The 10,713-nt window shown below is 40.3% G+C and overlaps 1 protein-coding gene across 3 annotated transcripts; it reads left to right on the top strand.

Moving 5' to 3' along the window:
• Positions 1-1,077: 1,077 nt before the first annotated feature.
• cep78 (centrosomal protein 78) lies at positions 1,078-10,421 on the top strand. 3 transcript variants are annotated; one of them, XM_070963949.1, is made up of 17 exons: positions 1,078-1,179; positions 2,102-2,370; positions 2,621-2,677; positions 3,009-3,081; positions 3,189-3,292; positions 3,421-3,595; positions 3,725-3,838; positions 4,068-4,132; positions 4,267-4,369; positions 4,746-4,760; positions 5,290-5,407; positions 5,715-5,757; positions 5,939-6,088; positions 6,239-6,316; positions 6,794-6,975; positions 8,817-8,985; positions 9,319-10,421. In XM_070963949.1, exons 2-17 carry the CDS (start codon positions 2,365-2,367, stop codon positions 9,847-9,849), a joined length of 1,983 nt encoding a protein of 660 aa, XP_070820050.1. In that variant the 5' UTR covers positions 1,078-1,179; positions 2,102-2,364; the 3' UTR covers positions 9,850-10,421. The 3 variants fall into 3 exon arrangements, with proteins under 3 accessions (XP_070820050.1, XP_070820048.1, XP_070820049.1); XM_070963947.1 differs by having other exon boundaries at positions 1,084-1,179; positions 2,502-2,677; XM_070963948.1 differs by lacking the exon at positions 4,746-4,760 and having other exon boundaries at positions 1,084-1,179; positions 2,502-2,677.
• The last annotated feature ends 292 nt before the right edge of the window (positions 10,422-10,713 follow it).

Below are 10,713 nucleotides of genomic sequence, written 5' to 3'. Positions count from 1 at the left end.
AAGAGAAGAGAAGAGAAGGCTTTGTGATCACTTGGGTGAAAATTCTGAGACAAATAACTCTCCAAAATTAAATAAATTAAATTGAATGATGAATGAAAGACATTAAGCTAAACGTTATAATGGTAAATACATTGCACTAATCAGTCACATACAGGAATTGTGCATTTATGTAAATATGTGTGTTCAGATGGACTGTGTCTAGGTCCAGGACATAAAATTATATAAATAATGATGATGTAGAATAATATCATATCCCCAGGATACCACGATACTGAAAGTTGATAATGCTAATTGCCACAGTAATTAGGATTGTAGTTTTATCAATAGCACTTAGTATCTGGCCTTGTTAGTTTCTGTGTTCTTTCAGAAGATACTATATATCTCCATCAAAATAACTGATTTCTGTACTGTTTAATCAAGAATCTATTTAGCATATAAAATCAGTTATACGGTTTCTTGTCGTCTACAAATGCATTTCTGTGAATTCACACCAGGGCGATGTTTCTCAGTGGCAGCACCGTGGCAGACGAGCGCCCCCCGTTGGGCAGCTGAGAGGACCTCCTTCAAATAGCTGTCGGAATAGGACGGGGTCCAATTTCTGTGCATGGTTTGTTGTCACGAGTCGTCAGCAGCTGTACATCTGCATTTGGATGGTTGTTTGGCAAGCATAGTTTGTTATTTATTATTTTTATGTAGTTGTTTCTGCCAAATACAACAATAGAAATAACAATGACAATAAAAATTAAAATATAACGAAAAATCCGACTATATATTTACACATTTTTATTTGCTTATTTTTATTTGTTTGTTTGTTATTCACTGTTACGAGTTTGTTTCACTTCTTCATCTTGCCTAAGCCCCCATGTTGTCTAGAGCAGGGCCTATGTGAATTTTAAACACAACATATTCACCACAGGACACACCACTCCCAGTCCTCCATGATAATCAGGGAATGTAATTGCGTCTCCGTCTCGGTAGGTGGCAGCAGGCCTATGAATGGACTCAAGCGGACCGCAGTGAGGAAGAGAAGTGGGCCAGGCTTTGCCAGCACAACAGCGCCACTTTTGAGCGGTTGTCATCATCGCCAACAGAAACAAACCACAGGAGTTGACAAGCAGTGGTCCAGAAAAGCCAAGAGAACAGTGCCACGACGATATAGCCTTCAGTTATATGTGGGAGGTATACTAAGATGTTTTATATTTATAATATAATTTAATAATGCACGAAAGTACAGCTAAAACAAGACTGTTGACGGCTTGTCAGCAGCACTAGAGCGTCATACTCCCATTCACTACCGCCGGTTGCTAGGAGCTTAGCTTGCTAACGCCGCTGGCTGAAATAAAGTTACCTCCGACGACTCCAATGTAGCGTAGAACGTGGCTTGAATGGTTCACTTTCAATTTAGCTAGTTTCTAATCATGCTAGCTAGCCATGCTGCCTTATAGCTTTTCAGTTACTGTAAGGTTCGACTTTGACGTTCAGGTGTTACACCTAAATCTGTGCCCCGTTATGGTTAAACGGCAGTTCAGCTAACTTTCGGAGGAAAGGCTGATTGGTGACAGGTGATGTTTGCTCTACAGACAGAACTATTCACTACTGACCACCTGTTTCTGATATCAGAGCTATCAATATATATTCCCCTATTTCTCCCTAGTCATCTCTGCTTATACGGAGTCACCCTTTTTGTTAACGGATATCAAAATGTATAATCAGAGAAACCTTTGGAAGTGGCAGTATACCAGTAACTTTTCACAGTCTGACATGTCACAAATTGCTCAAAGTTGGCCAAGAAGTATTGTTACCAAGACCAAATGAATTGTAATCTTAAATTACAATTGTCACAAAGTTTTTGCGCACCATAAAGAATTATATACAGATGCGTTGGATCAAAGTTTACTGTGAAGGACCCAAAAAATGCTGCACGGAGGATCACATGTAATCAATTGTGCAATAGATCAATGCTTTATGTAATCTATTCAAAAGACACTGATTTATATGCAAATACATTTTTTAAAATAGCTAAAATCAAGAATTGGATTGAGGCAGCCATTTAATACAACAGAATGACTGAGATATACATTTGGTCTTGTTTTGTCTCTAGGTCAAAGATGGTTCAAGATAGTGCTCACATTCGGCAGCGCGGTGCCCAGGACTTTATGGCATACTATGACTTTGCCTGTGCCAGACAGGAATCTGTCCCTGTCCCTGCTGTTAAGATGAACCTTGACAAAGGGATGCTGGACTTTAATGGAGACAGGGTCAAACTCACAGACTGGCCACCCATTCTCAACTCTATCTGCATCAACAAACACCTGCACCACATTGCAATAAGTAGCACATACCAAGCTAATCGGGTATCCGGAGATGCAGGTAAGGCAGAAAATAAACCGGAAGATACAATATAAAGTAAGAGTGGAAAGAAACTGCTTATATTATGTGTGTAAGTTAAATGCAAACTTTAATGACTTTACGCACATTAATCATATCACAACCAATTTCAGATAGAAGGTACTATAAGTCTAGCTTCAGGAAGAAGATCCCAGCCATTCGCTCTAAGGACATGACATTTAAGTTGTGCAAGGCCCTCAGAGAGTGTCTGACTGTCTCTCCTAACCTCAAGACTCTGCAGCTTAATGGACTTCCACTGAGAGAGAGGGACCTCATCACCTTGACAAAGGTAAAAATAAACCCAGGATATGAGTGACGTTTTAGCTATTGTTGTCTCTTTTTTAAATCAAGTCATTCGGAGAGACTAGTACAGAATCAGAGGCTCATTTGTATTTACTCCCCACTTTTCTCTTCGCTCTCTATTGCTGGAATCAATTTCTGAGCTGTGAGTGTTGAGAAATAGACGTCTTTACTGTAAACTACGGTGAATACTTGGAAGAGTAAACATAACTTTTAGAACTGTGATGGGTGAATGCTGGGTGAATATTGATTCAAACAGCTGTTCTGTTTAAGGGTGGAACTTGATAATGAAAGATAATAATAATAATTTTCCATTGCAGGGTTTGGCAAAAAGTGTTTCCTTGGAGAACCTATCTCTGGCTAACTGTCCAATCACTGATGAGGGCTTAGAAGGTATGCATATTTACAGTATTATTTCCAGTTATTATTTAGAAAGCCTTCACAAGATTGTACTGTGTGTGAGCATGCTGTTTTCATTACTGCATTTTCATATGTTTCAGTCATTTGCCAAAGTGTTAAGTATTCTACAAACATCAGGACGATAGATTTTACAGGCTGCAATCTGACCTGGAGAGGGGCAGAGCATATGGCCAACATCATCAAGGTGTGAAATGTTATTTTTAAGACTTTGTGTCATGGAATCTGTCTACTGTCATGACATGTGATTAATCATTAATCACCCAGAAACTATTTTTAAAACTTACTGTATTAAAAGAATACATTTTCTCTCAGCATCAGGGAATGCAGAGGCACGGTACTGCATGGGCAGAGTCTCTGAGGTATCGACAGCCACAGTTTGAGGGAATGGAAGGTCTCCGCCGTGTCACCCTGAACTGCAACACCTTGATTGGCGACCGAGGTGCTGCTGCTCTGGCACACGAACTGGCAGAGGACCTCTGGGTTAAAGGTTAGTCTGTGTGTGGGTTTGAGAGACATACAATGAGAAAAGAGAAGAGTTTGTTTTTTGTTGCTGTTTTCCTTTTTTACAGGAATTTTGCTCAGATTTTCTGTTTCTGTTTTGTGACTTGTTGAGCAGCTGTGGACCTACAGAGGTGTGGTTTGTCCAGTGAAGGAGCTCGTCGCTTGCTGGAGGCCTTGAAAACTAATTCTACTCTTTGTGTGCTGGATATTCGTAGTAACCCTTTAGTTGGTAAGAAGCTACCTCAACCAATGTCATAACATAAATTGAGGATGAGTAGTACGTTTTCATGGGAGTAGTTGGACTTGTACTTGAGTCAAGATTTTCAGGTCCATCACTGATAATTGGTATTTGTTCCATGCAGCACTTTTGTTTTGTAGGTGTAATAAACATCGTGTTTTCAAACTGTCTCCAGAAAAACATTTTTTCTTGCTCACTATTTTTTTTAATTCCTTTACAGACAAGCTCCTAATTAAAACTATAATAGAGAAAGTGCTGATGAATGCTGATGGAAAGTCACCAGAGGTGAGTGGAGCTAAGGTTATCATTCAAGGACTGATAAAAAAACCCACCTGATTCTAATTGAATGAGTGGTGTATTTGCATGCATGCGTCATACAAATGTGTGCACGTGGCTTTTACCCTTATGTTGCACTGCAGTACTGTTGGATCAAGCCCGCAGCCACAGAGCCTCAAAGAGCATCTGGTCCAATGAGGCGAACGCTACCCAGTGCAGTCAGAGGAAAAGCTACATTCAGGATAGGTATGTGTGAACATTTTGTCCTGTTAAACACAGCTACAAAGCTACATTAAACATGAGCACCTGTCTGATTTCAAACAGTCAGCATCATTGTATCCCTTGTCAGACAAATATCTGTGTTGGTGACCACACACTCAGCCCATAAAGAAAATATATTTGATCTCTGAGGCTTTGTCTCAGCTTTTCATTGGGCTCATAAAATGACCATGTATTGTTGTAGTAAGTGACCAAAAAGGTTCATTTTCCGAACACATAAAACAGATTTTCAGTCTCTCAAACTTTCAACCTTTAGTGTTGGATCTCTTTGAATCTGTTTGAGACCTCTTATCTCTCACTGATATATTGTCTCTTTCTGATTTCTTACCTTATGGCTTTAAAGTCATCTCGAGAACTGGTAAGGACTGAAGTCATTTTCATCCTGTTCTCCCTTTGCTACTCCAGACAGCTCTGCTGAACGGCCTAAAAAGAAACATGAACATGGTCTTTATGTACTTGATACAGTTTAGATGTCTTTAGTGGAATGCTAAAAACGATTTACCAAGTCTACCTTTCATTTATGTGACAGAATTTTATAGATCTGCACCAAAGTCAGCACTTTCTGAATACTTGTTGTTCGGACTGTGCTAAATATCAGAGGCAAAAGATGAAGAGTGCCATGCTGTCTCATAACTGATACAGTAGCTAAAATGATCTATTATCAAGCTGGACTTGACAGCCTTTATTCTCTTCTGTTAGTGATGTTTAGAATCTGCTTTTTTAAAATGTAAAGCACCTCATGGATCTCCACAGTATATCACTCCCTTAACACCAGAGGCCCCTTGCATTCTTGTCCAATTGCCAGTGCTCCCAGAAAAACTCCTTGGGACTTCAACCTCTCTGTTTGTGAATTCGCAGACCTTAACTTTGCTCTCTTTCTGGTTCAGCCCCTCGTAAAGGATCATCTCCTGGAGCGCGAAGTTCAACCGTTGCTCACACACAGAAGCCCTATTCCTCTTCCTGTAATGTGCCTTGGCGTGCAGCAGCACGAGCTGGACGCCAGAGGTGAGGAGATGTTGGCAAACCAATTTCCTTTTATTTAAAAAAAAAAAAGATGCTGTATTCCATTGATAAATTTAAAGCATCCCGTTTATTATTCTGAAACATTGATAGAACAAAATTATTAGATTAGATTGTGTTTTTTGGTTTAAAGTGAAGTTCAGTTTTGGGCTACATTTATGAAACGTCTCCTCAACTAACCAGAATAGAATATCTAAGTTTTATTTACATTTACAGACCACTCATCACGTGTCACTGTGATGGTGCTACAGTGAATCAGAGACTGATATTATGTTGGATGCCTTTGTTGCAGAGGTATGCCTCCTGGAGTCAGTGTGATGGATCAAAGCTTTCAGGTGAGTTTTTTGTTTATGTAAAGTGTAACAATTCAGCACTGCCTCAGCCGATATGGATTAATTTCAAATCATTTATGTATTTGCTAGAGACTCTCTGGGGTCAAACATGGTTCATAACCCTGTCAAGAATGCTCTCATTGCGCAAAAAACATCATCTGTTGAATTACATGGTTCTCATTAGGGTGCAGCTACTGTGAAGGTTAGTGTGGAGTCAGATTCAGAGGGAGAGGAGGGTGAGGAAGAGGAGGAAGTGGTAGTGGAGGTGGAGCAGAGACCATCTCCTCTTCGTCTCCAGGACAGGATCACTGGACGGCAGTTTGAACATCTGCAGGTTAGTCACATCAGGCTAGGTCCAAAGCTGGAACTTTTAAAGTTTCTCAAAGAAGACAAAGGTGATGTTTTTGCACTTTATCAGTTTACTTTAAAGCGCCCTCAGCCTGCTGTGTGTATGCATGTGTGTGTTCTCCCTCGTGCCCTGCAGATGGAGCTAAGAGAGTGTCGTCTGAGGCTGGCAGAGGAACGCAGGGCCAGACTGAAAGCTGAGTCAAGGCTCATGGAGGTGACATCTCAGAAAAACTTGTCCGTTGAAAACTGAAGCTTTTGTATGCAGCAGTTACAAGCTGAGGGACACACTCTGGACGTGAAGTTTGTGGACACTGTAATAGCCCTAATTTCACAGATCTTGCCAGTGGCCAGACTTTATGTCATGACACAGCAGAATCTTTAGTCCACACTAACATTATATAGTTGGAGGATCAGTTAGCCACACTGAAGTTGGATAATTACAGTGGCTATAACTCCAAATGAAGTGTTTATTATTCAGTCTGAAACTGTGAGAAAGCTCCTTTGATGGAAGGTAAATTATGCAGTGTCTCAAAACCAACAGTCAGTCATAGATGCTTTTCAAACACTTGGATGTAATGATTGCCCAAGGGTCTAAGTTTCAGTATGGTTTTATTGTAATCTAAATGGTTATGTAAAAACAAACTGGCTTCAAGATGCCCCTTTATTGATTCTTTTTCTTATTTCTATTCAGTATGAGTTGGAGAATGCCCGTCTTCGGAACACCAACCTCTCCCTGTCAGAGGCACTTGCAGCCACTGGCTCTGTATCAGCGCCACCTGCTATCAGTGCTCTTGAAGATGAGGCAGTGCTCGAGAGTATTGAGAGCTCATTTAGCAAGTTCCATGCTTTTCTGGATCTCCTCAAGGATGCTGGGTGGGTATTCTTAAAACTGGCCAGTACAGCGTCTCTCTTTTGACCTGAACTGTGCCAGGTGGCTCTGGGTCTACGTGCCTTAGACAAAGTCTTAATTTGACAATGGAGCTTTCGGTTTCATTATGTGGCTCGGGTCACTCTGTTCTTTCCATTGTTGCCTGGAGTACATTGTGTACATTGTGTACATTGCACCACCTTGGAATAAGTTCCACACCCTGAATCGTAAGAGTTTCATTCTGACAGAATCCCCACAGGAAGTCGTTTTAATTTAAGTAACTCTCAATGTGTCCCCTTGTCATATGTTTTCAAAGTGAAACCTTAAAGCTGTATGTCAAGTCAACTCACATATTAGCCTCAAAGGGCTTCATTTGCAAATGAACTGTGTTTACTGACAACAGTTTCACAAAGTGTTCCAGAGCCCATGTATTAATCTTCTTTATATAATCATGTGTTCGCAAAGTGTTGAACTTCACTCCATCATTGCTTGTGAACAACTGAGCCTTTCCAGGATGCCCCTTTCATACCCAATCATGATACTATCGCCTGTTACCAATCAACCTGTTTACTTGTGGAATGTGTTTTTGGAGCATTCCACATCTTTCCCAGTCTTTAGTTGCTCCTGTCCGAACATGTTTGAAATGTGCTGCTGCATTAAATTCAGAATAATCATATATTCACAAAAGTCACATTAAATCTATTTTAATCTATAGATCTATTCATCTATTTTATCGAGTCTTTGTACTGTTATCTATTCAGTGTATGTCAAAAAGGATTATAGCATTTTGGTTTATTGATGGTTTACACAATGTCACAACTTTTTTGGGCTCGGGCTTGTATATAAGCTCAGACAGGCCAAGTATGTGCTATCAGGGCTTTGTTTCTGTGTGTTTATTGTCTCTTTTGTGGACAAACATTGCTGCATGCATCTTTAATACTGGCTGATCAACTACTTGATTAATCAAGTATTTGTTTATGTATGGAGAACTATGTCAAGTTGTGTAATTGATGTGCAAATACTGTCATGTTACTCAAGCGAAGGTGGCTTTGTGATTTTCTGCAAGATGGCATCTTCCAGTAAATGTGGTGTGAGATTTCTGTTTCAGTCTGAGATACTCTGGTCTGTTTGTTCCGGTTTTTGGAACACCTGAGGTGGTGCCCAGCTCAAAAGAGTTTCATTATGAGACGATTCCTTTCAGTATGAAAGAACCACCAATTTATTTGAACCTTTTATTTCTGTCATAAATCTACTGTTTTGAAGTTATTTCTTTGCTTATCTAACTTGAGTCATATTCAAGACCAGTTAAAGGATGCTGAGTTGTAATGAAACCAGGGCCATAAGGTGTAGCCGGTCACCAAAAGCCACTCCAGAGTTGTTCTTCAACATGGATTAGATCTTACTTGCTGCCATCATTGTTCCCTCCATTTACTTTGCATCAGCAGGCAACAGCTCTATTTATGGGTCATCTGCATTAACATAACCACCATGAAGTCAGTTCTTTTGGGGTGTCAGCTTCTTTTTTTCCCCCAATCCAACTACTCTGATTCACTCATTCCTCATGTTTACTATTTTATCCTTTTGTCCAGTAGAAAGAATCAAACTAGGGTCTGCTCTGTCTGTAGCTGTAAAATCTTTGTAAAGTACTGGATACCAGAAGTCATTCATCTAAATGGATGTAGCAGTTTATTTACATTTGCTGTGGAAAAAAGACAATGTATATCTAAGGTAGAATTTGTTAACACTTAGCATTTCAGTATCTTCCATTGTTTTGGCTTATGTTTCATGAATGAAATGCATGTGCCAACTCTCATTTTAATGGATTTCATCTCTTTTTTTGTTGTAGCCTCGGTCAGCTAGCTTCAGTGGCTGGAATTGACAAGTCAGATTTCCAGCCTCTGGGAACACCTCAGCTCTCGTCTACAGTGGGACCACGTTGGGATGGCGCAGCATTACTGACAAGAGGGGAGTCTCGGGATATTCAGGAGAAGACAGATGCGTCATCATTGGCAAGGGTAATGAAAGAATATTTGGTAATTGTTTGTGCCAGTGGCCAGTGCAATGTGATTGTACCTGCTTGTTTCATGTTTGCATGTAGTTCGTAGCATGCACTTTTAAAACAGGCGCAGTGAGTCTACTTGACCTTATGGTGCCACATGTTGCATGTTGCTGTAATGCTGCTGAACTGCATCAAGTGGGAATTAGGATTTATTTGAGCTTGTCTGTGTCAGATTTGGGGATTTATATTTTGATGCCACTAAGTTCTCTCATTCAAGTTCTTATTCGTTTAATGATTTGTCTGCCACTCTGATATTTTTCTCATCAAAGCCTCCAATTTGTGTTCTTAGGTAGGCAGCGTCTTGTCTGCTCCCCCTGGTAGACGGCCTGACATCTCCACACCCAGATCTCTGTCCTCTGTCAGTAAGTCCTTGCATCAAGGCAGGCTGTTAGATGTGACCTTCAATCAGGCCTCTGGACTTGCAGTAGACCATGATGCAGGCGAAGAAAGGGAATCAGATCGGTATTCAAAGCTTGTTACCCAGCACGACTCAGGTTCTGAGCACAGTTTCCATAGCCAAAAATCCTTTGATAAGGTTTACTTTGGTGAAACTTTTCAGACTCAACCAAGCCACCCCAAGAGCAACAGTAACTCTCACCGAAGCAGCGGGTCCCACGGTGGATTGTCTGGAAGATCAAGTGTTAATGACACTTTAAGTGACAAGTCAGAGTCTGTTGGATCAGAAGAGTCAAGGAACAAAGGAAAGGGACCCCGAGTGACAGTAGGTCAGTCAGAGTCAGAAGGGTCAGATTATCCTGGGACGGAGCGGATCAGGTCTGTGGGCAGTCTGGGAGGGCAGTCAGATAATGAATCCATTTGATCAGCTGACCGGAGAAATATGACAGTCTGTCTCACTGTGTGTGTGTGTTCACAGTGCCAAAAGCTTTTTGTTGCTTCTTCAGAGTGTTCACTCTAACAATGTCTTTAATGTAGATTTTATACATTCTTCAATCTCATTTGATTCATTTTAGGGAGAGAATGAGGAGTCAATTAAACTTCTTTTTCCATTGAAGTCAAAGCAGAGGTAGAGCTGAAGTTCCCATGAAGTGAAATCTGATTGAGACAAATGAGTAAAAAATGCTGTGCGATGTATATTTCTGTATTTACATTTTACTTTTTTATGTTTTTTTGAAAATCCATTTTGTGCTTGGGCCCATGTACAGTTAAACTGTTTCATACAGTAAAGTGTGGCAGATATTTGCATTTTCAAGATAACCCTGCCTCAATCAAGTCTAAATTTACATCCACAGATTAAGTTCCTCCTACAGTGATCATGTTTCATGTGAGAATGCATCAAACCTCAATCTTTTATGTTGAATTCAGTGTTGTTGATATTTGGCACTATCCTAAAACATATGTTTTGTTTTTTTAAATAAACGTGTTAGTAGTTTCAGTTTGTATTTCTGAGCTCCCAAAGCTTTCAAAAAGCTGTTGACCGCCACTCCAAAGTGCACAGTCACAGTGGATTATGAACTGTGGCATTGCCCCAATTTAGCTCTAAACTTAAGATTTTGAATTTTCAGTAAGCTTTAATATGTCCTGTTTATGCCATGAACACATGCAGAACTGAGAACTTATGCTTAAGTTCATATTGACCAATAAGATCAATGTTCTGTGACACACACCCTGTTTTCATGTTTATCCTCAGTGCTGCTTGTGTTGCCCTACACTGTGTCTGCTAGGT

This window comes from Chaetodon trifascialis, chromosome 6, assembly GCF_039877785.1.
Source record: "Chaetodon trifascialis isolate fChaTrf1 chromosome 6, fChaTrf1.hap1, whole genome shotgun sequence".
NCBI lineage: Eukaryota > Metazoa > Chordata > Actinopteri > Chaetodontiformes > Chaetodontidae > Chaetodon > Chaetodon trifascialis.
Note: the sequence above shows the minus strand (reverse complement) of the source record. Positions and strands in the feature narration are given on the sequence as shown.